The sequence below is a fragment of the Hemitrygon akajei genome, chromosome 23 (assembly GCF_048418815.1).
Source record: "Hemitrygon akajei chromosome 23, sHemAka1.3, whole genome shotgun sequence".
NCBI lineage: Eukaryota > Metazoa > Chordata > Chondrichthyes > Myliobatiformes > Dasyatidae > Hemitrygon > Hemitrygon akajei.
Window position 1 is genome coordinate 37,843,958 of NC_133146.1, and position 26,969 is coordinate 37,870,926.

General features: G+C 38.8%; 1 protein-coding gene across 9 annotated transcripts in view; it reads left to right on the forward strand.

The window, feature by feature from the left end:
* The window catches only part of LOC140715363 (poly [ADP-ribose] polymerase tankyrase-2), a 62,649-nt gene that overhangs the window by 15,346 nt on the left and 20,334 nt on the right, over positions 1-26,969 (forward strand). For 4 of the 9 annotated variants that reach the window (XM_073027432.1, XM_073027433.1, XM_073027437.1 and 1 more), the window contains 14 exons: positions 6,772-6,867; positions 7,930-7,966; positions 11,655-11,730; positions 12,692-12,786; positions 15,004-15,070; positions 15,561-15,747; positions 16,560-16,681; positions 17,435-17,526; positions 17,626-17,704; positions 17,831-18,002; positions 20,549-20,625; positions 21,467-21,612; positions 22,244-22,409; positions 24,382-24,601. In XM_073027432.1, the coding sequence (XP_072883533.1) occupies positions 6,772-6,867; positions 7,930-7,966; positions 11,655-11,730; positions 12,692-12,786; positions 15,004-15,070; positions 15,561-15,747; positions 16,560-16,681; positions 17,435-17,526; positions 17,626-17,704; positions 17,831-18,002; positions 20,549-20,625; positions 21,467-21,612; positions 22,244-22,409; positions 24,382-24,601 (1,632 nt within the window). Of the gene's footprint in view, positions 1-2,952; positions 2,992-3,913; positions 3,942-6,771; positions 6,868-7,929; positions 7,967-11,654; positions 11,731-12,691; positions 12,787-15,003; positions 15,071-15,148; positions 15,266-15,560; positions 15,748-16,559; positions 16,682-17,434; positions 17,527-17,625; positions 17,705-17,830; positions 18,003-20,548; positions 20,626-21,466; positions 21,613-22,243; positions 22,410-24,381; positions 24,602-26,969 lie in introns of those variants that run through there. The other 5 variants (XM_073027441.1, XM_073027439.1, XM_073027438.1 and 2 more) reach the window with 3 other exon arrangements.

Genomic DNA, 26,969 nt, shown 5'->3' on the forward strand with positions numbered 1-26,969 from the left:
TTGTTATTCCTTGAAGCATAGTGGAATGGGAGGGGATCTCATGAAATTTTATAAAATCTTGAAAAATACAGTCATAGTCTTTTCCCAGAGTTGGGGAGTCCAGATATAGAGGGCACAGATACAAGATGGAGAGATATAAGAGATCCAAGAGTTAATTTCTCTGCACAGGGGGTAGTGAATACCTGGAATCAGCTGCCAGAGGAAATGGTCAAGGTGGATATGATTGCAACATTTAATATGGGCATTTGGAAAGGAGGGGCTCAGAAGGTTGTAGGCTGAACATGGGAAACTGGGATTCAAATAGTAGATGCTGCAGTCCACATGGGCCAGTTGTGTTGAGGGCCTGTTTCTGTGCTGTATTAATCTGATTCTTTCACCTTGTAATTTAACTCATAGTTTTTTAGTATAATTCTGGCAACAGTACTTCTCCCCTCCAAGGCCAAATATTCTTCAAAGGGTTTAGTGCTCAAACAGTTCTTAACACTTCAGAAGAGGTTTTGCCATGGTTTTGTAGCAGTAGCTTTTATTCCATTGTACCCCAGTCTTTGAGATGTGAAAGACACCATTGAATTAGCCCAGTTGATGATTTCATGTATCTGCTTGACTACAGGTACACTCCACACTACACACAATGTGTTTAAGAACCGAAGCAAATGTACTGCATAAGACTCAAATCCTTTAACTTGCAGTGCGGTTCCATGAGCTGCTTTGTGATGGACCATTGTCGTGCATTGTGCTCGTGCACAAAACATTTGTGCCTATAGGTTGCTGCAAAATATGTAGATTATTAACTGAATGTTGATTGTCAGGGTGGGATGCAAATTCAGAGACATTGGCAGGTGCAGGGAAGTTCTGGATTACCAGCCTGGTAATTTGCCTCCTGTACCACCACCATTGTACCTGTTGAGTTATAACTTCTGATGTGTGAAGGTAAAGGAAGAGGTTCCCAATGTTTTGAGTGATCTTAAATGTCTGCTTTCTGAATGCTTTTAAATGAAAAGATTGGTCATTGAAGCATTTGATATGGGGCTCCTTGCCACAACACTGGTGGCTTATTTAATGTTTAAAGCATGAGGTTCTGTATGTGATATTTCCTCCAATGCTTTGCACAGCTTGTATTTTTGGGGAAGCAATTGCTCAGAATTAAAACATTTTGGTAATTTGAAGTAGTACAGAAATGAGTTACAAAGAGTATTTGGAGCAGGGCTGTCCTATAAGATTATGTCTGTAGTAAGAAATCATCTGAAAAACTCTGGGCCATATGTTTTCCTGCCTTGCACATCAAATGTGATGACTTGCAAGTGCAGTACTTACTGCCTGTTACGCCTGCTGGCGTCTAGGGCAGCATTTTCATTACTGTTTCCGAGGCAGTTTTGTTTGGCCAGTCAGGGTTGTTAGCCCTGAGCTGAACCTCAAACCTGCAGGACCGATAGACCACTCTTAATCTGGCCTCTACTCTTTGTGTTTGGCCTAGATGACCCTACTATAAAGCCCTGATTGCAGCCAGCATAGCTCTCCGGGTTACTGAGGCACAAAAGCCACATATGAGTGCAGTGGTGAAGCAATAATTACATTATCACATCAGTAATTCAGCCACCTGAGTTCAAATCCAACAATAGAAGCTATGTATTTTTGTATCCAGTTAATAATCTGCAACTCAGTGGTGGGGGGGTGGGCTATTGAAACATTGTCCTGGAAAATCCAAGCAGTTTCACTAACAGTTCTGGTTTACTCAGATTATCAAGCTTTACTTTGAAGTACTGACAAAAAAACCAAATAGTCTATTTGGCATTAACTTGGGCACCAGATTTGGATAGGAAAGTTCCCACTGAATTGAATTCATCTCTGGGATTTTTCAATTATGGTTGTCAGAGAGTCATCAGGCAATATGCCAGAGTCCTTCCTACTCTGTTCATTGACAGGACAGCCTATCAGAGGTGGCTGCCAGTGTACAAGCAGACAGGTCCCCTGCAAGGCTCTACATCGCATGATCTGATGGTATCTGGGCAACTGTAGGCAAGGACCTTTTCTCATTACCTGGCTTATATTGAACAATGCTTGGAAGAAGCACAAGGGCACAGGATATCACTGGATGAGGGATTTCAGTGTCCGTCAGTCACCAAGCGGTTTGGTCGTGTAAGGATTCTATTGGATTTGCACTTTGGAAGCTGTAGAGTGAGCCAGTGTGAAAAATAATTGCACAATACAACAGTATGTCATGAGTCAGAAAATAAAGTAATTTGCATCTACATACAACAAGGCCTAGTCATGTACTGATGAGCAACAAGTAACATTAGTGCACATATTTGTTGAACAGTTGATGAGGATCAAACCTAACATCTCCTCCTATATCCTTGGAAGCTGTAGTTAGACTAATTACACAAATACATTGGCTGCAGTGCAGCCTTCCACTAAGTCATGAGTCAGAAGTTGATGCAATATGTCCATTAACTACAATTAATGCAGCTCTAGTTGCACTTGAAATTTGATTGTCCACTTGATTTGTTTTTCTTCCATCTTCCACCACAAGTTCATTCCCTTTAACTGATGTGATATGTTCCAACTGCAAAAAGCACTGGACTTGTTCTGACAGCACCTCACTAATCCATTGCCTGTCCCACCCAGAGAACAAAAGTTTTGTTGAATAGAAAAATCAGCACCTCTAGTTTCCCTTGTTTCTACCAGACTTTCCTGATGTGGCATTATATTGCCATTCTTCATAGTTGCTGGGCTAAATTCTAGAATTCACTCTTCAGAATGACTGCAGTTCAAAAAAAATGACTCCCCCCCCCCCCCCCCCCACTATAGGAAACATCCTTTCCACATCCACTCTATCTAGGTCTTTCAATATTCGATAAGTTTCAACAGCCAATCACAATGATAAATCTTCACAATTGGCAAGCCAAGAAATAAAACCCACAGGTTGTTAATTAATTTTTTACTCTCTTACAGAAAGCGAAATAAAGATTGGGACATTCACGTGGGATTAAGGTACAAGATAAAATATAAGCAAACAGTTTTAAAAGAAATTAAAACTGAATATTGTTATTAGTGTAGTGTAGAAGGAATGGCAGTCCACAGTCAGCCCAATTAAGTGGATTAGTCATAATTATGATAGACTTTAAAGGCTTGCTTCCATCTCATTCTGCAAGGTTTAATGTTTTCAGCAATCTTTCCACTAGGAATAGTGTGAAAATTCTGTATAATCACTGATTCATTGCTTCTGTATACGCAGCAGCAAAGAATAGAGTTGTCACGGACAACAGATTTCCCATTTAACTGCATATACAGTTGTAGAAAGTTGCAATTAGGCTAGCTTTGTACAAAAGACAAGTGCTTTTTTTTGGCTTTCATTACACCAATGATGCTGTGTCTGTGTGTAAAAACAAAAGGGAAAAAATGTGATTCTGTTATATTAGCTAGTTTTCCCTGAAAGTAAGATACTTGATTCATTCCAGTTTAATTTTCATTATTTATCCCAGTTATACCTATAGTAATATATTAGTGACTCTAAACTATTTAACTATTTTATGGTGCATTTTAGTAAAGAAGAAATTCTTACCCCTGCTACCCCTCCCCCCCCCCCCCCCCCCCCCACCAAGTCAGTGATTTAAAAGCTTTGGAGAATACAATTACAGAAAGCACAACAAGTGTCCTTGGGTTGGTGATTCAGCTCAATTTTTGATAGAGATTTAATGTGCTTCATACATTTCCAGGTTTGGGTGAGGAGCACAAATGGCATGCAACATTATTTTTCTTTTTTTTTGTTCAAAGTAATGTGCAAAATTTTAAAGAAATTGTGCTTTAAAGCATTTTGGTACGTTAATAACAGTATGTTTAAAGTGTAGTTTTAATTAATATGGCTAAAAATGGGTTTATTACACTAATGGGGTTTCATTTGACTGGGCTTTAGGGCTTCAGGAAAGAAAAGTAATCATGAGGTAAGTTATATTTCTTTAAGTTGTCTGAAGTGTTTTGCATAATTTTATTGTCAGTGATAGCTACATAGGAAAAGGCTTGACAGCTGGCAAAACAGGTCCTGGGGCTTTGCTGGCTGTCAGAGGGTTCCCAGTGTGTTTTGTAGGTTGGGCTTTTCTGGTCTTTTCAGTTAAGTCCATTAAAGCCCTGCTGTCATTTGAAGCTTTGAACTTGGTTCCAGACTGTCTGAGACAGTAATGTGAGTGCTGGGGTCGGGGAAGCAGGGAAGATAAGCTGCCAGTGCCAATTCTGGAAAGGCCAGAAGAATATTTTCTGTCAGTGACAGTCAGTACATTGGTGCAGCTGATGAAGCTGCTGCCTTGCAGCACCAGCAACCCAGCTTCTGGTGCTGTTAAGCAGAACTTGCATGTTCTTCTTTTGACCACCTCTGATTGTGTGTTGTGGTTTTCATTCTCATGCTAAACACATAGGTTGGTAGATTAACTGATCATTGTAAGTTGCCCCTAATAGAATGGAACAGTGGGGAGAATAGATCACAGGGAAAATTAGTGGAGAGTTGAGCTGCTGTGTGAGCTTTCATAGACCTGATGAACTAAATGGCTTTTTGCAGAGTGTGGGATTATGTACCCACTTTTTTAAACTTGGTTTCAAGAAGTAAATGGAACCACTTACTAGTTACAAAACCTTAGTCCAGTTTAAGTGAATTCAAAAAAATTTAATAACTTTTAAAAGATACCTATAGGAATCTTATCGCTAGGAACCAGCTCAATATCTAAAGCCTCTTTGAATGCCTGTAAACAAATACAATTACTAAAAGCTCTAAGACTATGGATGGATTTTATCAATTCACACAATATTTTTAAGCTAACCTGAGAAAATTTGGAAATGTGATCTATGCATAAAGTTTACTTATTTTAAACCCGACTACAGTGCTTTTGGGTTATTAATGTATTTTTTTTATTCTTTTGTATTCCTCCAAATCGTTTTTCTGTTCTACATGGACATTTACTATCCTGCCCAAACTATTATTAAATTCCTTATTATCAGCACGTTCTGTCTCACTGGTTCTACCAACTTAGCCTGCTATCAGAAAAGATCTCTCATCAGTTTTTTTTGTTGGCAAGGGGATAAGTGTTTTGAAAATAGTATTTTTTTAAATTTGCATTATAGTGCTCTGGATTGGAATGAGTCTGTGATTGACAGTAACAAGATTTCATTCCTGACACAGCTGCAGTTGCTGCTTTTCATGGAAGAAACCTTCCAATTATATTTTTGCAACACCAAAACATGTCACCTCATCTATGACAGCACTTATATTAAGGTTATCCTCCTCCAGTGTTTATTTTCTCATATTTATCTATCGGAAGTACATTTTTGTTACCCATATATTCCATGTGTTGATACTGACGAAAGTTTGAAAGCATCTGTTAGTTTAAGAAGTATACAGTTGGGTCATGGCTTTAACTTGACAGGTAATCCAAAGACATTGTCTAACAAATCCACATTTTACAATGGCATTCAGATATTTGAATTTCTTTTTCTAGTTTTGTGAAGATTTCCAGATCAGTAGTAGTGGCCATGAGACTATTGAATTTGTGTAAACATTGGTTCACTAATATTCTTTAAGGAAGGTAATCTGCATTTCTTAGCTCCAGTTCAACACCAGTTTGTTTTAATCTCATTCTGGAAATCATTCAGTTGTAACTGTCTTTTTAAAGAATAACCATGGGCGAGGAATAAATGAATATTTCAACAATACCGAATGATTTAAAATCTGGATGAAAATTTTATTGCTATTTTAATCTGATGTAATCCTTGTGGCAGTGTGAAATGTTGTGTAAAACATTAATATATTAAGAGGAGCTGCATTCTATCTACTTATATCAGTTCAGCTCAGATCTCTCTCATTTGCTTTTGATAATGTTTGGGGTTGTCTTGTACTGTGCATTTACCAGTAATGTCATTAGAGATCTGGAAAACTTTCAGCATCTGTTATGCTTCAGTAAACAGGCCATGGCACCACCCATCATTAAGGATACTCTGACATATATTGCCTCAGTGCCACAGCTATACTATTGCGTCCTGAAGCCAGGGAGGTGCTTGTGTAAATCAGCAACTGGTCTTCCTAGCTAGAACTGTAGATTATGAACTTGATGTTGAAAATTGCAACTTTATCACCTAAAGTAATTTTGTTTTGGGAATAGTGAGCAAGAAAGAGCTTTAAAAGTTCAAGCATTGTTGTGCTGAGGTTAGTGACACGCATTAGATTCTATGTTAGAATCAATAATTATCAAGTGTTTTGGAAAGTAGTATTGCTGATGTATTAATAAGTACTTTGGAGGATTTCAATAAATGAGCTACTTAAAGCAGCCAATATTGTTTTATCATGAAAATAATATTTATAAACTTGATCTGTCAATATAAGTAGCTGTATCTTCTAAACAAAAATATCCTAGCTGAAATCATGGAGTAATTGTAAGAACAATAGAAACATTGTACTTCCCAGAAATTGGAATAGTGGAGTTGGGATGCAAGTTCATTATTTGAAATTTGAAGAGAAAATTAATTTTGCCAACATGTGAGATGTCTTTCAGTGCTATTGTAGTACATGTTTATTCCTGGAGCATTGCTGCTGTCTGCAGTATCATCTCAAGGATTAATATTGAAAATTTCCCGTCAAAATAGTGCCTATATGTCTTTGTTATTCTGGGCATAATCATTGAATTTTGAAATGCGGTATTTGACCCTTTTTTAGTGAAGTAGGTTATTACCAGAAGGACAGTTTTCCACTTCATGTGCATCTCATTTTTGCCTCAATCAATTTTATTGTAGTTTTACTCCAACATGGAGCTGACCTTCACATTCGTAATACAGATGGAAGAACAGCATTAGACCTAGCAGACCCATCTGCTAAAATGCTCCTGACAGGTGAGTTAATTTTAGGTCTCCCTAATGGATTTGCTGCAGCTATAGAACTGAAGTGGGGGGAGGGGGGGGGAAGGAGACGGGGTATTTCAGTACGCTGAGTGAAATTGTACGCATGAGGTAAACACTTTGCTAATTGGCTCTGGCATGATTCCTGGTGAACTTCTGAAGACAAGCTGTAGCTGAGGTGTAATGGTCACCAAAGTAGAAGGAATGCATTAGATTATGAGGACACTCAGTCCTCGTTTATTGTCATTTAGAAATGCTACAATGTTCCTCTAGAATGATATCACAAAAACATAAGACAGACCAAGACTAACTGACAAAAACCACATAATTATAATATATAGTTACAACAGTGCAAATCAATGCTGTAATTTGATAAGGGCAGACCATGGACATGGTAATAAAAAGTCTCAAAGTTCCCGATAGCCCATCATCTCACGTAGACGGTAGAAGGAAGAAAAACTTCCTGCCATGAACTTCCAGCGCTGCAAACTTCCCGATGCAGCCTCTGGAAGCATCCGACCACAGCCAACTCTGAGTCCATCTGAAAACTTCAAGCCTCCGACTAGCCCTCCAACACCGAGCACCATCTCTGCCGAGCGCTTCGACCCCAGCCCCGACCGCCAAGCAACAGGCAAAGCCAAGGATTTGGGCCCTTCCTCTCCGGAGATTTCTCGATCGCACAGTAGCAGCGGCAGCAAAACAGGCACGTCAAAAGTTTCACCAGATGTTCCTCCGTGCTTCTCACGTCCGTCCCCATCAAATCAGGATTGTGCACGGCCTCCTTCTTAATAACAGATATTCATTTCTGGAGTGGCTGCACGCACTGCCGTTGTGCCGCCATCTTTACTTAGTCCAAGCTGCATAATAATAGATTGAAATGGGAAATAAATGAAAATAGCAAAACAGTTAGTTTACAGTGCTACTTGAAATAAAAGGGATACTGCCAGATTTATAAATGGGTGGGGGGAGGCTGGAGAGGAACTGGTAAAGCTCTAGAAATGATGAATTTTCATGATGTGAACTTTGTTAAACATTTAACTGCTTAAATTTTTACAGGTGAATACAAAAAAGATGAGCTCCTAGAAACTGCAAGGTATGGGCATAGTGCTTTCCCATTCAATCAGTGGACAATTGATCAGCTTTTGTTCTATTTTGTTTCATTTGCTCCTGTGTTCTCAGAAATAATTAAATTTATGTTCAATTTTGATTAAATCAGACTTGGAGTATGTGCTTAAATCTAGACCATGTTGGAACAGCTGAGTATAGAATAGATGTACAAGGACATCATAAAATTAATATAATTACTTTAAAAATATGACATTTAAATTAGTGACCTTCCATCGATTGAAAGGGAATGCTACATTCTTTGTGGAAGCCTTCTAGAATATTCAACTGTCATAGTTGAATTTGGCATCACAAAGCATTGACATCATACATGCAACCATAATTAATGATTAAATTGATAGTGACAGATTGAAGGAGTGCAGCATTTAATCAGTGAATTATGTAACCTTCTTGAACAACAAAGACACATTGAAAATGTATAGGTGAAAATTATGGAAATTTATATAGATACTAATATGCTTAATTGTGTTTTAAGATAGTTGGGTTTCAGCATAAGTTACGAGCACAACTATATTTCTTGTGAATACGGGCCAGTGCAAATTGTAATTGAATTAAGAAGTTGATCAAGAAAGTAATTAGATCAGAAAATGTCTCTGGAGGTGAGGCATGGATAAGCTTCTATGCAAATGCTTTGAGTCAGTCGAATGGTCCATGTTCAAAGATAAGTCAGCTGGACTAAATGAGTATGTCATCACCATCCCAGACTTTATCAACAAGTGTGATGAGTACAGTGCACCAGAGAGGGCGATCCACATGTTTCCAAACCGAAAACCATATGATGCAATCCCTACTGAGGTCTAGCTCTACGGCATTCAAAACAAGTAATCCTGACCTTTACAAGAAATTGAGATAAAAATCTGTAAAGTAATCAGAAATGTTAAGAGATCATACCCATCCAAAATCTAGTCCCAGACCAGCTGGCAATTGTGGTAGGGTTTTGCATGCGTATACGGGCTACAAAAGGAAGTCAGGAAGACTTACCAATGAGCATAACACATTCTGTGCATGCTTTGAACAGAAGGTGATTGAAATGTCACCACCTGCCCCCAACAGCCTCCAATACATCTAAGCCCACAAACACTGTTGCAGATATAAGATCAGTCTTTCAGAGAGGGAATCCACAGAAAGCATTTGGCTGAGATGGTGTTGCTGGCCGTGTCCTTGGATCCTGCACAGATCAGCTGGTGGGAGTTTTTACAGACATTTTTTAACCATTTGATAAGGTACCCCATACGAGGCTTACTGAGAAAGTAAGGAGGCATAGGATCCAAGGGGACATTGCTTTGTGGATCCAGAACTGGTTTGCCCACAGAAGGCAAAGAGTGGTTCTGGACAGGTCATATTCTGCATGGAGGTTGGTCACCAGTGGAGTGCCTCAGAGATCTGTTCTGGGATCCCTACTCTTCGTGATTTTTATAAATGACCTGGATGAGGAAGTGGAGGGATGGGTTAGTAAATTTGCTGATGACACAAAGGTTGGGTGTGTTGTGGATAGTGTGGAGGGCTGTTAGAGGTTACAGCAGGACATTGATAGGATGCAAAACTGGGCTGAGAAGTGGCAGATGGAGTTCAACCCAGATGTGTGAAGTGGTTCATTTTGGTAGGTCAAATATGATGGCAGAACATAGTATTAATTATAAGACTCTTGGCAGCGTGGAGGATCAGAGGGATCTTGGCAGCTGCGCAGGTTGATTCAGTGGTTAAGAAGGCATGTGATGTATTGGCCTTTATCAATCGTGGAATTGACTTTAGGAGCTGAGAGGTAATGTTGCAGCTATCTAGGACCCTGGTCAGACCCCACTTGGAGTACTGTGCTCAGTTCTGGTTGCCTCACAGCAGAAAGGATGTGCAAGCCATAGAAAGGGTGCTGAGGAGATTTACAAGAATGTTGCCTGGATTGGGGAGAATAGGTTGAGTGAACTTGGCCTTTTCTCCTTGGAGCGATGGAAGATGAGAGGTGACCTGATAGAGGTGTATGAGATGATGAGAGGCATTGATAGTGTTAATAGTCAGAGGCTTTTTCCCAGGGCTGAAATGGTTGCCACAAAAGAGCACAGGTTTAAGGTGCTTGGGAGTAGGTACAGAGGAGATGTCAGGGGTAAGTTTTTTACTCAGTGGTAAGTGCGTGGAATGGGCTGCTGGCAACGGTGGTGGAGGCAGATATGATAGGGTCTTTTAAGAGACTTTTGGATAGGTACATGGAGGTTATAAAAATAGAGGGCTATGGGTAAGCCTAGTAATTTCTAAGGTAGGGACATGTTCGGCACAACTTTGTAGGCCAAAGGGCCTGTATTGTGCTGTAGGTTTCCTGTGTTTCTATGTATTTTTTCTCTCCCTGCTTGAATCTGTAATGGTGGTACCTAAAGAGAAACCTGGTAACATTCCTGAATGACTGCTACCCACTGGCATGGCTCTGTCATCCACCCTCATGAAGTGCTTCAAGAGACTGGTCGTGGCACAGATTAACTCCAGTATCCCAGACAAGCTCAACCCATTGTAATGCACCTACCACCAAAGCAGGTCTGTGGGAGACACCATCTCCCTGCTGCTCAACTCTTGGAGCATCTGGACAATAAGGACACTTACATTAGACTATTGTTAGTTGATTATTGCTTCGCCTTAGCACAATAATTCTATGCAAACTCATCACCAAACTCCTGGACCATACTGAACACCCCCCTTTGCAGCTAGATCCTTGACTGCCTGACCAACAGATCTGCAATAGGTAATGTAGGCAGCAACACCTCTGCTGCAATTATTCTCAACATAGCTGCCCTTCAGGCTATGCCCTCAGCCCCTGCTCCCTATGCAGTCTCGAATTTGTGGCCAGATTCTGCTCTAAATGCATCTAAGAGTTTGCAGGTGATACAACCATAGTGAGCTGTACCTCCAATAATGTGGAATATGAATTCAGAAAGGCGATAGGGAGCCTAGTGATGTGGTGTGAAGACAACTTGTCCCTCAATGTCAGCAAAACAAAGGAGCTTGGTCATTGACTTCAGGAAGTGGGGGAGATGCATGCATTCTTGTTTATGTCAACAATGAGTCTGAGAGGGTTGACAACTTCAAGTTCCTGGGAGTGAACATCACCAATAACCTTCCTGGTCCATCCACAATAACATGAATGATGCCATGGCCAAGAAATCTCACCAGCACCTCTGCTTAGGAGGCTCCATATGTTTTAATCCATTTCTCATTCTTTATGAGGGTTAAACTGATAAAAGTATTCCAAGAGAAGATAATTTTGCTCTGTATAAATGTGGCAATTTCATCGCACTTTTAGCTTAATACCCAGTTCTGTTAAAGTGAAAAACATCTCTGCCTAAAAATAATGCTATGTGGTACTTCACCACATGGTGTCATTAGATCACAATAATATGAAGGAACAGCGAATATGTTAAGTTGCATACTTCTTTTCTGAAGGTCTTTATTTACAATTTGGACTTGAGCATTCTACATGTTGTCTCTACAAGCAAACTAAAAAAATTTAGCCCTGATTTATAAATTTCAGTGTGTGAGCCAGTTAAACAGAAGAAAAATAGTTATAATTTTGCAAATATAATTAATAGCCAATCAGTAATTTTTAAACTTGTGTGTTTACTAAAATATATTCACTTAACTAGCATAGAGAATTGTGTAATTTGCTTTGTTTATAGGAATGGAAATGAAGAAAAGCTGATGTCCCTACTTACACCATTGAATGTAAACTGCCATGCTAGTGATGGTAGAAAGGTAAGGATTGCATTATTCTTCACCAAATGTGCATACTTCCACTTCATTATGAAAAAAATAAAATCTTTCATTGCTGGGATCATTCTTGTAAACCTCTGGACCTTCTCCAATGGCAGCACATTCTTCCTTGGATATCTACCATCGCACTAATTCTGCGTGCGCCATCAAACCTGCTGATGTTGTTACGAAGGTGCTTTGTTTATTAGTCAAATTGTGCTGGTATTACAGCAATTTTTCTAACTGTGATGGATATGCAGATCTTCAGCCAGTTCTGTAGAGAATGTTGAAGAAGCTGCTCATTACTTTTGGGTCTACCAGTGAAATATAGAAATCTGAGATGAGCTGGAAGTCAAATGCAGCTATGGTTTCCCATGTTGGTGCTGAATACCAATACCACTAATTTCTTGCTTTTAAGGGCCAGATGCTCTCTTCACATCTGGCTTCTTAATGCAAGCCCTGCTCTTCATTAAGATAATGAATTTAGATTGGTAGTTTATTTTTCCTACATTTCTTTAGTTTATGGTAATTTAAGACTTAATATTTTTAAATCAGTTTAACTTTCTTTAAATATCTCTAACATTAAAAGGCATTTATAACCTATCAAGTACTTTGACTGGTGAGCTGTCAAAAAGCCAACAGAGAATTTGGCGGTTAGAGCATCAGGATCTGGTGGAGTAGACTTGCCGTTGCTTAAAGCTTGCTCTGCCTCCAGATGGATTAATCATCTGAAGTTACAAAATAGATGTGTGCGTATGGGGAAAAGTGCAGGGAATAGGCTGGATCAAGCCAAACTAGTTGGAAAGGGTATATTAACACTTTAAAACTGTATTTTAGCTAATAATGAACAGTCAGTAGTGTATTTCATTGCTCTATAGAAATATGATTTGGAGCAGTATTGTAATAGTCTTGAATCAAACTATCACTTTTTGGATGTAATAAAACTTTTTCTCTCTCTTCACAGTCCACACCATTGCATTTAGCAGCAGGATATAACCGTGTTAATATCGTACAGCTATTATTGCAACATGGTGCAGATGTTCATGCTAAGGATAAAGGGTAACTATTTTGGTGTACACAGTACAAACAGCATGAGATGGGGAGGACTGGACATGATGGGAGGGACAACAGAGTGAAATATATTGGTCAGCATAATGCTAGCCAGATACTAGCAGCTTGACATTGTGCTTATGCCTAGCCTTAATTACTAATGTATTCTGATATTTAATGGAAGCACATAGTAAAAAAGGATATGAAGTAAGGGGCCATTGTTGGGCCCTTAGCTTGCTTGTTCAATGAGATTGTAATTAATCAATCCCTAACTTCATATCTAGTGCCTATTTCTCTGTGTGCCTTTGGTTAACAAATAAGTAAATATATAATCTATCTTTTTTTGTTAAATAACAGTATGCCCACAATTATAATTTTTGGAGGAATTTCAGATTTCTTGCCTTTCATGCAGAAATATTTCCTAGCATCACAAAGACCTGGCTGAACCACAGCTTTAAATTCCAACACCAGCAGGAACAATTTTATCATACCAGTTCTCTTAGTATCTTGAAATATCACCTCACTACCTTCTAAATTTCAGGGAAATTGATTCCCATTTCTCGGATCTCTCCTAAAGCTTCAATCCTTGAAGTTCCAGTATCATCCTGTTATGTACATGTTGGATTCTTTCAAAGGCTAAGATGTGTTGAACAAAAGTACTCTTAGGTATTTCACGTGGATTTTACGGGGTTTACGTATCTCTGATATCTTTGCGAAGATTGAGTCTTTTGGATATTAAACTGGCCAACATTACGGGAAAGAGCTCTCCTATCCTCTGTAGTCTTGAATTGCTGCAAATCCTGCTGAACTCTTTCAACATCCCTGCTCGCTCTCCTCTGTAGCTTGTCCTTTGAGTCAGGTCATTAAATTATTTCTGTTCCGTGAGTGTGAACTTCCTTATAATGGAGGTGAAGTGTAGACTTTACAGGGCATTTGGTAAACTCCCTTCTTTGTAAGAGTGTTTATTAAATCCCTTGTAAAGTGTGTATACTTCACCTACATTAGATTTGTTCAGCATAACTACCCTTAGCAAAATTATAGTAATTTCTGTGCACCTTAATTTTTAAATAGTACATAATATCATACACGCTGGACCTTGTAAAATGTGTCCTCTGCTTTGCTGCGAATAACATAGCAAGTGATTCTGCAGATTTGCCATCTAAGTGTCGCTGTTGGATCGAGAGCATTCAGTGCAATAGAAACGGGATCAGAAATCGGAATGCAGTGAGAAACACTTCCTGATACTCAACATCATCTTGTCCAGAATAAGGGAAACTTGCTATTGAAACAAAGGAAATTGTTCATTCATAATTCTGTATTTACTAAAATGCAACAAAGCAATGATCACATGCCCAATTACTTTAATTGCTTCCCAGCTGCCATAATATGATCTTTTAAATGAATCGTCTCAAACACTTGTAAGGACATTAAAGGAAAATTACTAAATTCACTGAATGCTAAAATACAATATCGATGTATTTTGAAAAAGTTTGTTCTTTGGAAACCAGATCTTGTTTCTCTAAGTATGCCTAGTTTCATTTTTAGAATACTCTCTGTCCTTGAGCCTTGATTTGTGGGTACTCCTACTACCTACTGAAGAGTATGCAAGAGTTGCAATAGCTAGAATGAGCCATAAATCATATCACATGATACCATGAGCTGCAAATGAAGAAAAAAAGAATTTTGGAAGTACGTCATCAATATTAGCATTTTAATGTTCTGGCTCCTACAAAACAGGAGGAAGTCATGTGCATACAGTGTGTCAGTGAAATGTAAAGAAGCTAAGTGCAAGTGGTAGAAAGCAATGTCAAAATATGAATGTTTTCAGCTATTTATACAGTAAAATACAGCATGAGCTTTGTTTTTCCCCCCTATTTCCTTGTACTGTAGCATAGGCAGAATCTATTTCAACCCAGTGGTTGACTGTGCTGGCTCTAACAATCCCATCAGCTCTCAGAGCTTCTTTAAAATTGTCCCTCAGTATAAGATGTCAAAGGAATCAAAAGAGCAAGTTTGTGGGCACATGAGAGAATAAGTTGCAAAGCTATAGAATAAAATGAGTGTAAATGGGATTGCTCTGCTAGGCCACTGGCTTAGACCAAATGTGCTGCATTAGATCTCATGAAGAACTACGTTTACAAACAAGTCATTGGCAGGTCTTATTAAAGTTGGGTTTGGAATTACTGTGTATACTACTCCAATAAATGCTACCTTTTTTATTTTTAGAGATTTAGTACCTCTTCACAATGCCTGTTCCTATGGTCATTATGAAGTAACGGAGCTTTTAATTAAGGTTAGTATTTAATTAAAGTTGATACTTAATCATTGATGCTCTGAATTTCAGTACTGTATACGCACTTTTGTTATGTAGGAAATTGTGAAGGACTGAAGCTCCGGAAGTAGCTGAAGCTGAGAGTTCAGATTCAACTTCAAACACAACTCTCAGTTTAGCTTTTAACCATAAGCCTTGTCAGCTGCAGATGAAAAGGTTTGTATTTAAAAGTATATAATTTGATAAGCATTTGAATACTTCAAAATTGTCAAATTGTGTTTTAAAATGTAATACCTTATTTTTGCTTTTCTTCCTCTGCCATGAAATTTGAACCCAGAGTCCAAGTGCAGGTTCCCCAATGCAAATATTTAAATTGACATTCCTTCATTTCTAGATGGTATTCTTTTAAAATTTGAATTTGACTCTTTTTGTTGCTAACTGGACAATGAATATGATAATGAAATCATTTCTTATATTTTACCTTATTTTTGAATGTTTTAACTATTTGCAGCATGGTGCCTGTGTGAATGCTATGGACCTCTGGCAGTTTACTCCTTTGCACGAAGCTGCCTCCAAGAACAGAGTAGAAGTATGCTCCCTTTTGCTAAGCTATGGTGCTGATCCAACATTACTGAACTGTCATTACAAGAGTGCTATTGATTTGGCCCCTACACCCCAGCTAAAAGAACGCTTGGCTTGTAAGTCATTTTCTCATTTGTATTATCAACTTAAAAGTAATCTGAAATGTTTGGGAGTGTTGGTCCAGTGCAGAGTTTATGACCAGCATATTTTCTCCAAGTTTTACATCTTGCTTCCAAGGTGTGCATATCTGATTTCTTTTGATCAGCTTTGCACTACCTAATTGCTGAAGACTTTATTTTTTTGCATCTCTGCAACCAAATGGCAATGTTTATTTGGTCGTCTGATTTTCCACTTGAGCTGCTTGATAGGTTTTTTTATGCTTTTTGTTTTACGTCTCGAACTTTGTGGCACACCCTGATCCAGAAGAAGTCAGAGCCTGTAAGTCAGTTGAAAAGCAACAAAGGCCTCTATCAAAAGAAATCAGATTATGCACACATTGGAAGCAAGATGTAAAACTTGGAGAAAATATCCCTACCGTTTTAATTACGAACTCCAGATATTCTGATTTGTGAAACAGAATTGGCCCTCTAATTAAAAATAGAGAACGCTGGAAATGCTTTGCCGGCCAAACAGTTACGGTGAGAAAATACAGAATTAAAGTCAAACTGGAAAATGTCTTTCATCAATGTGATTTAATTCTGTACAAACATGCTTAAGAATTACTAAATGCCCTGTTACTATATTCCGTGTTACATCCTGTATTTCAGCCAGCAATTTATGTTGAACTAACTGGTCTTTGATTGTTCCCTTTTACGTGATGCTTTTACAAATACTGCTTTGAAACATGGGAAATTAAATTTAGTTAAAATGCATGTGTTTTGCTGTTAAAAACTTAAGCATAGCAAGTTGCCATTTGTCACTATTCTAGATGAGTTCAAAGGACATTCATTGTTACAAGCTGCTAAAGAAGCTGATGTTGCTGGTGTGAAAAAACATCTTTCTTTAGAGAATGTGAATTTCAAACATCTTCAAACTCATGAAACTGCTCTGGTAAGAAAAGAAAGCTGTGTACTATTTCATTGTTGGCTTCCTCTGCCCTAATTTTTCTTTAGTTTTAAATGAAATCACTAAAAGCTTTTCAACTAATTTCATAGTATAAAGATTCAGACGTGTTTTTGTAGCAACCAGGAAATAGTGGTTACTACAAGTGTACTGGGAAGCTAATCTGTAAGCTTTATTTAAAGCATCAATATCTTAAAGCTGCTTTCTTTCGAATTAATGAACAAATCTGAGATCGCAGCAAAACCATGAAACCATAAAAGTAAGCCAAGCCGCTTTATGTTCAAGAATACTTTTTTCTGGTTAGCAGAATTAAACCTGCTTTGAAGCAACTGTTTAATTCAATTAATATGTATTCAACTTGTAGGTTTGGAGCAATTGAATCCCCTGAAACTTCTATACAAATACAAGCATGTATCATTTTATTTTAAAAATCTAAACCTTAGAGCCCATTAAAAATCTGCAAACTCTACTCTGTTTGAATTTTAATAGTATTTATAGTGAGAAAAAATGTTAAATGCTACTTATTGCATGGTGTTTGATCTTTAAATTCTTTTACTTTCACTATTTGGTATGATGTCTGCATTTAATAAAGTTATTTGTAAATCATATTGTAGCTGATTAATTTGTACTCCATATTTGTCAAATCTACAAGTAAAACTTCACGTACTGCTCTGAACTTTGCCTGTTTAGAATATACGCAATTCTATATAATAAAACATCTAAAATCTTCTAATTTTACAGCATTTTGCTGCTGCTTCTCCATATCCAAAACGAAAACAGGTAGCTGAGCTTTTATTAAGAAAAGGAGCTAATGTTGATGAAAAGACAAAAGAGTAAGATGATTTGTAAATAGTCATTTTGATACATTTTACATGTTGTAAGATTATTTATTTAGATGTTCTTCAACCTATCTCTGACCTTTTATCATTTAGCCTCTTAACACCCCTGCATATGGCATCAGAAAAGGCCCATAATGATATGATTGAAGTACTTGTAAAAAATGATGCAAAGGTATGTCCTTTCTCCTACTCCAACAGTATTTAGTATAACTTTAGTATAACATGATTTGCCACTTAGTCTAAGCAGACAATGTCAGAAATTGTTCAGAGTTACCTTATAACACATTATGATTGATAGGTAAATGCCTTGGACAGTCTTGGTCAGACACCTTTACACAGGGCTGCACGTTCTGGTCATCATCACACGTGTCGCCTTTTGCTGGCTTCCGGAACTGATTCATCTATAGTATCTCTTCAGGGTTTCACTGCATCAGAGATGGGCAATGAAAGTGTGCAGCAGGTTCTACAAGGTATACAGATTTAGTTAATGGGCTCAGTTCCATATCCTAATTGATTTGTTTATCTGTTTTGTCAAATACAGTTTAATTTATTAAGGTCTACAAACCTTTGTGTCCACATTCACCCATTGTTTCTGCTTGTCCCTGCCCTACCAAACTTATCTGCATACCTCGACCCAGTTCTATCCTTTCCCTTCCAGCCTACATCTGTGACACTTCACACACTTTTGATCTTTTCAATGATTTCAAGTTCCCTGGCCCCAATCATATTTTCACTATGGATGTCCTGTCCATGTACACCTCCATCCCACATGAGAAAGGCCTCAAAGCTCTCCACTGCTTTCTGGATAGCAGACTCCCCTCCACCACCACACTCCACCATCTGGCAGAGCTGGTTCTCACTCTCAATAATTTCTCCTTTGGCTCCTCCCACTTCCTTCAATCAAAAGGTGTAGCCATGGGCACTCACACGGGTCCCAGCTATGCCTACCTATTTGTTGGCATTGTGGAACTGTCTATGTTCCAAGCCTACACCAGTATTGCTCCCCAACTTTTCCTATGCTACATTGAAGACTGCATTGGTGCTGCTGCATACATCCATGCTGAGCTCATTGACTTCATCAACTTTGCCTCTAACTTCCGCCCTGCCTTCAAATTTACCTGGTATGGGCCTCCCTTCCCTTTCTCAGTCTCTCTCTGTCTCTATCTCTGGAGACAGCTTATCTACTGAAATCTTTTATAAACCCACTGATTCTCACAGCTACCTAAGTTATACCTCTTCCTACCCTGTGACTTGTTTAAAAAAAAAAGGTATTCCCTTCTCTCATCTACGCTGCATCTGCTCTCAGGGTGAGACTTTTCATTCTAGATCTAATAAGATGGCCTCCTACGAAGAAAGGGGCTTGCCTTCCTCCACCATCAATGCGGCCCTCAGCCACATCTCTCTCATTTCTCACATGTCTGCCCTCACCGCATCCTCCCGCCACCCAACTAGGGCAGAGTTCCTCTTGTCCTCGCCCACTACGCCACCAGCCTCCGTGTACAGCACGTAAAATTCTCTGTAACTTCCGTCATCTCCAACAAGATCCCACCACCAAGCACATCTTTCCCTCCCCCACCCCCACTTTCTGCTTTCCACAGGAATCACTCCCTACCGGACTCCCTTGTCCATTCATTGCTCCCCACTGATCTCCCTCCTGGCACTTACCCTTGCAGGTGGAGCAAGTGCTACACCTGCCCTTATATCACTTCCCTCACTCCCATTCAAGACCCCAAACAGTCCTTTCAGGTAAGGTGACATTTCACCAGAGACTCTGTTGGAGTCATGTACTGTATCCAGTGTTCCGAATGTGGCCTCCTGTACGTCAGTGAGGCCTGAAGTAGATTGGGGGACCACTCCATCCAGCAGAAAGAGTGGGATCTCTCAGTGGCCACCCATTTTAATTCTACTTCCCATTCCCATTCAGATGTGTCATTCCCTCTGTGCCACGATGAGGCCGTACTCTGGTTGGAGGAGCAACACCTTGTATTATGTCTGGGTAGCCTCCAACCTGATGGCGTGAGCATCGATTTTTCAAACTTCCGGTAGTGGCCCCCTCCTCCTTTTTCGCCATTCTCCATTTCCATTTTCTTCTCTCACTTTATCTCGTTACCTGCCCATCACCTCCATCTGATGCTCTTCCCCCTTCTCTTTCTTGCAAGGCCTTCTGCCCTCTCCTATCAGATTTCCCTTTCTCCAGCCCTTTATCTCTTTCACCATCGACTTCCCAGTTCTTTACTTCACCCCTCCCCCCCCCTCCTGGTTTCACCTATCACTACTACCTTGTATTTCTTCCATCTTCCCCCACGACTTCTTACAGTGACTTCTCATCTATTTTTCTCCAGTCATGATTAAGTGTCTCGGCCCAAAATGTCGACTGCTTATTCATTGCCATAGATGCTGCCTAGTCAGCTGAGTTCCTTCAGCATTTTGTGTGTGTTGCTTGGATTTTTAGTGTCTGCAGATTTTCTCGTTTGTCATTTAATTTATGCCCAGATTTCAGAAAGGGGATTCCTTTTGTAGTTGCTCCCTGTTCAATCTAACTCTAATGTAGACAATATTATCTTTAAATGTGCAGTTAGCTTTTTTAATGTATGCTGGGATGATGGTGAGGCGGTGATAGCAAGAAGTGAATGGTTTCTCCTGCTTTATATTAAATTTCATAAATATCTTTGTACAACAATCTGGATTATCAACCCTAGTCTACTGTACACTTCATTCCCTTTCCCCAGCCCAGCTCCATCATTGGTACTAGTAATACACACATGGATAAAAGAAAAATGGTGGGCTAAGTGGGAGGGGGAGAGTTATATTGATCTTGGAGTGGGTTAAAATGTTGCATAGCATCATAGGCCAAACGGCCTGTACTGTGCTGTAGTATTCTATGTTCCACGTATTTATTACTATGAAGTAATAGCCTGGTAGGGGAAGAAGGCTATTAACAATTGGCAGTATTTTGTTCTGTGCTTTGTTACACCATTCTTTTCTCTGCATGTTTTTCCAAATCAATGGTAAATAGGTGCCGTGGTTGGAAATTGTGATACTGACCGGCAGCTGTTAGAAGCAGCTAAAACTGGAGACTTGGATGTAGTCAAGGTAACAAATATTATTTCCGAAAATCGAATCCCTTTATTGCTACTGCAGTAAAAGACCTGAGTCTTGGTGGCAGATGCCTCTCAATATGAATTTATTAAATGTAATAAAGAAAGGAAGTACAAAGATGAATATGTTCTATTTTTGATAATGATTCAATTTATTCGTAGAGAAAGATTTGGAGGTTACTGTTTATAAACGTACAAAGGTCAAAACTGAATCCTTCATTGTCATCGCTGAAAGCAAATTGTAAGGAATATGAGAAATGTTTAAAATTCATTGATGTAATGTGGTAGTTCAGAAATGCTGGCCATCTAGAGAAAAGTGTTAATCACTAAAAGGTTTACAGAGAATGTGGAGTTTTTTTCCAAATAAGGCAGCTGATTTAAAAAAAATTATGAAGCACATTCACAAAGCTGCTCACCATCAAGTAAATTGTGGTGAAATATTTAAAATAGCAGGGCCTATTTTATCAATATTGCAACATCATCATTACCCACAGCATCATGGGCCCAAGGGCCTGTACTGTGTTGGAATGTTCTCTGACTGCTGTTAATAATCAGAAAGCTTAAGAGGAAAGACCATCAATAGTAAAATCACTTCATCCATTTTTTCAGGCAGTTTTCTACAATTTTGTAGAAAGATGATAGACTGGGATTGACTTGAGTTGCCATCGCACAAGTTTCACAGCCATAAATGCATGCAAATGTGCTCTTCCAATTAGTGTCCCCTCCACATTATAGGCTTCTAGCATTTGTAGAGTGCCATTTGAGTTTTCTTGCCTTTGCACACTATTATTGGGGAACCAAAACCCTGAAAAAATAAATGAAACTTCTCATTACAGAAGCTCTGCACTCTTCAGAATGTAAACTGCAGAGATGTAGAAGGCCGCCAGTCTACCCCACTTCACTTTGCAGCTGGTTACAACAGAGTGTCTGTGGTGGAATATTTGTTGGAAAATGGTGCCGATGTTCATGCCAAGGACAAAGGGTAATATTTCTAAGGCTTTTCTATTTTAGAAGTGGACAAACTCTGATTGTTTTCTCTAGATTTATGTGATAAGTTATATATTTATGTGCAGCTTCAGCTGACATATGGTTAACACAGACATTATGTCCCTGTGCTGCTCTATTTTATGTTCTAAATGGTTTCCCAAGTAATCAGCACTGAACTGTGTAATTAAATTGCTTGCCATTTAGGTTGAAAGGAATTTTGATTATTAATTGAAATGAGCAGTAATGATTGTAATTGCTTTTGGGATCTGCTCTAATACCTATAAAACAAATGGTTCCTCTTAACAATTGTGCACTGTTCATTAATCTGTCTCGATGGTTAGTTGGACTTGAAAATGTGTAATCATTGACAAAGGGGATGATTTTCGTGTAAGATATTAAAGTGTAATTGTAAAGTGATATTATGCCCCTCTATTCAGAATCATTTTAAATTTTTGTTCATTTAATTAAAGAAGGAACCACTACGGTAGCTATATTGTGAATTCATAATGTTTGCAGCTAGTTTGAAGTTGCTCAAGGTGTATTAACGTCTCTGAGAGTGATACTAATTCTTTATAATTTCAGATACTGATTATCTCATCACTGTTTTGTTTTTTTATTTCTTTCAGTGGTTTGGTTCCATTGCATAATGCGTGTTCCTATGGACATTATGAAGTGGCAGAGCTGCTTGTTAAACATGGCGCAGTGGTTAATGTCGCTGATCTGTGGAAGTTTACTCCTTTACATGAAGCTGCTGCAAAAGGAAAATATGAAATTTGTAAACTTTTATTAATTGTAAGTGTCCTGATATATCACTTGAGATCTTGTTATTAAGTCTGACAACTTTTGCCAATTCTACATGCACAGGAAATTACAGCCTGATAACACTTGCTCTTCCAGCAAATGGGCTACGACAATATCTTGCTAAAATTGGAAGTGATTAAAGTACTTGCAGTCAAATAGTCACTAAACTGAGAAAAAAGTAAGATTTCCCTTTTGAACTCAAACTATTTTAAATGATAAATGCAGGGTCTTAGTCATTTAGGTTTTAATGAATATTGGAGATTTTGGGGTGTATTGTACTTCACATCTACTTTATCTTTTCATAGATGATTTGAGTAACATTTACTGTTTAAATTCTGCTTTCAGTAAATATATTCAGTTGCTTGTGCTACACACACAGGTTCCAGCACCCTCTTTGTGGGTACTGCACTATTTCAGATCTTAAAAGTATAAATTTCAGTTCAAAAACTCGTAAGTTTTTTATTACTAAAATTTGGTTTTAATTGTTTTTAATGTTTCTGTGTCAGACATTTTAGCAGCATCAAATCCGTGAAAGTCAACCAAATCTGGGATATGGCTTTGCCAGCTATCAGTTTAAATCGGAGTCATTTTGTGGTGGGATTTGTTCTTGCCTATCATATTTATTTTCTTGTTTACAGATAGTGCAGAACAGGTTCTTCCAGCCCAGTGAGCAGCGCAGCTCAGCAACCCACGTCTTTGGACTGTGGGAGGAAACCAGAGCACCCAAAAAAACCCCCACACAATCACAGGGAAAAAATACAAATTCCTTACAGTGCCAGAATTGTACTCCAAAGCCCCCAAGTGGTAATAACATTGTGCTAACTCAGAGTCTCATCACTTAGAATCAGGTCTACCCCTGCCATATTTGGTGAAGGTTTGATTGCAAGTTGGCATCTAAGGGTGACAAAAATTAAGCTTGTGTTTGAGTACAAGAGGGACAAATACTAGCTGCTGGCAGGAAGTTCTGGTTTGTGCACATTGAAGGCATGATGGTCTGTGGTGCTGTGTATAAACTTAAAATATAACCGTATCAGAAACAAAACATTTAAACTTCAATTAATTTTTAGTGTCACAGAGTTGTATGGCCCAGAAATGGACTATTTTGGTCACTATGTCCAAGTCAACCTTTTGCCCATCTGCACTAATTGTTTTTGCCCAAAATAGATCATATCTGTATTACCTTGCCAACTTAACAGCCTGGATAAATGTTCCTTAAATATAGTGATTTTTATCTGAATCCACCATTATGTGAGTACCAACTATTTGTAGTAAAGAAAAATTTCCCTTCAAATCTCCAAAGCTCTTTACTCTCATCTTAAATCTATACCTCTTCCTTTGAATATTGCAGTTCCAGGCAAATTGGTTGATGGTGGCTTTTGTAGACAGTGCAGAATAATTTACACACTTTAAAGTACCCTTAATGAAATAACCTGGTATTGATAGCATGCAACTCTGCCATAATCAAAGTTGTTTCTTGCATTTGTGCAAGCAAAATATTTTAACAACTCATCCAAAAAGTTCCATCTCAACCGATATATCACCCATTCACTGTAATCTGGATTGAATTTTCTGTGTTGGAATAGTGTTCTGGACAGAACTAACACCCAGGTTCAATGCCTGAACTGCAGTGAAGTTACCAGATGTTTTATCACTAGCCTTACTAAGCAAACCAGGGTCTGGTACCAGGATCCAGATTGATAATGCCAGCCCAGATTCTATACACATTAATATTACAAGATTGTGTTTTATTGTGATGTTTCCCCCGGAACTAAATAGCCAGTTAGCATCTCCAAAAAGAGTTATTTTGCCAAGATGCTAGGAAGAACTGCTTGCACCTCCAGAACCTTAGTCCAGCAGGATTTCAATACCATGGTGTGATGTACAAAGAAAATCAGTGAGAGTGGGGGGGAGGGGGGTAAAACTTTCTTCTTTGTGTTCATTGTATATTCTCATTAAATTCTAGCATGGTGCTGATCCAACCAAGAAGAACAGGGATGGAAATACAGCTTTAGATTTAATTAAGGATGGAGACACAGACATTCAAGATCTCTTGAGTGGCGATGCTGCTTTGCTTGATGCTGCGAAAAAGGGTTGCATGGCCAGGGTGAAGAAGTTGTGCATAATAGAGAATGTTAACTGCAGAGATACTCAAGGCAGACATTCGACACCTTTGCATTTAGCAGGTCTGCTTTTGTTAAATTTGTTCTGTGTGCATATTAAATATTACAGAACTGCTGTATAAGTTGAGTGATTAGACATGTTGAAATTTCATACCTTTTTTACATGAGGTGTCAGTAACTAAAATTTAAGTTTCTGAGCATCTTGTTTAAATTTGGAGAAGGATTAACTCATTAGACTTTTCTAGAGTTTGTTAATTTTTTTTTCTCATACCACATTTCTCATAACTTTTTATTGACCTTTGAGGTGTTTTAGAACAACTTCAGACAAAAGTTTTGAAAATGAAGACATAATTTCTTCTTGCAAATCATAAACACGAGAAATTCTGCAGATGCTGGAAAGCCACGGCAACTCCTACAAAATGCTGAAGGAACTTGAGCGGATCAGGCAGCATCTATGGAAATGAATAAACAGTTGACCCAGGTGGAGACCCTACTTCAGGATTGGTCCTGAAGAAGGGCCTTGGCCCAAAATATTGACTGTTTATTCATTTCCATAGATGCTACCTAACCTGCTGAGTTCCTTCAGCATTTTCTGAGTTCTTTTTGCATGTTATTGGTGAATAATTAAAATGTTGCATTTGGAATTGGATTATGAGGGTAGGGTTTCCCATAATACTGTGAGTGATTGCGTCTGTATTAAGACATAAGGTCAGAATTAGGCCATTCAGCCCATCAGGTCATCTCTGCCATTCCATCATGGCTGATCCAGGATCCCACGCAACCTCACACACCAACCTTCTCGCCATATCCTTTGATGTCCTGACCAATCAGGAACCGATCAACTTGCGCCTTAAATATTCACACGGACTTGGCTTCCACCGCAGTCTGTGGCAAAGTGTTCCACAGATTCACTAATCATTGGCTTAAAAAAAAATTCTTCCTTACCTCTGTTCCAAAAAGGTCTCCCCTCAATTTTGAGGCTGTGCCCTCTAGTTCTGGATACCTTCACCATAGGAAACATCCTCTCCACTATCTAGCCCTTTCAGCATTTGATAGGCTTCAATGAGATCCCCCCCCCCCCCCCCCCCCCGGCATTCTTCTAAATTCCAGTGAGTACAGGCTTAAAGCTGCCAAACACTCCTTATATGTTAACCCCTTCATTCCCAGAATGATCCTCATGAACCTCCTCTGAACTCTCTCCAATGACAACAAAAATTCCTTTCTGAGATATGGGGCCCACAACTGTTGACAGTGGTCCAAGTGTGGGCTGACTAGTGTCTTATAAAATCTCAGCCCTATTTCCTTGCTTTTATATTCTATTCCCTTTGAAATAAGTGCCAACATTGCACTTATCTTTACCACAGACTTGACTTGTAAATTAACCTTCTGGGAGTCTTGCACAAAGACTCCCAAGACCCTCTGCACCTCTTTATTTGCCTTTTTGTTGGATTTTAAAAGCTTCCCAATCATCCAACTTCCCACTCACTTTTGCTACTTGTATGCCCTTTCCTTGGTTTTTGTGCAGTTCTTGACTTTGGCAATCACAGTTGCTTGCCCTTGCCATTTCAAAAACAACTTCTGTGAGGCACATCTATCCTGCGCCTTGTGAACTATTCCTAGAAACTTCAGCCATCTCTGCACTGCTGTCATATCTGCCAGTATCCTCCTCCAATCCACCTGGGCAAGCTCTTATCTCATGCGTCAGTAATTCCCCTTATTCCATTGCACTACTGATACATGTGACTTGTGCTTCTCTCTCTCAAATTGCAGAGTGAGTTCAATCATATTATAATCACTGTCTCCTAAAGGTTCCTTTACATTAAGCTCCCTAATAAGATCTAGATTATTGCAGGACACCAAATCTAAGATAACCTTTACTTGAGTAGGCTCATGCACAAGCTGCTCTTTTTATAAAAAAAAAATCTAGTAGGCATTCAGCAAATTCCCTCTCTTGTGACTCGTCACCAACTTGATTTTCCAATCCCCTTGCATATTGAAGTCCCCCATTATAATTGTGTCATTATATTTATTACATGCCTTTTCCAGCTCCCTTTGCAATCTCAACCCCACATCTTGGCTACTATTTGGTGGCCTATATATGATTCCCATAATTTTTTTTACCCTTGCAATTTCTTAACTCCACCCACAAAGATTTTAACATTCTCTTGACCCTACATCATCTCTTTCTAAAGATGTAATTCCATCTCTTACCAACAGAGCTACACCACTGCCTATGTCTTTCTGCCTGTCCTTTTGATACAAAGTATATTCTTTGATGTAAAGCTAACTATAGCCTTTCAGCCATGACTCAGTGATGCCCACTATGTCATACTGACCAATCTCTAATTGTGCCATGAGTTTGTCCACCTTATTCCTAATGCTATGTACATTTAAATACACCACCACCTTCTGTCCTACATTCTTCACCCTT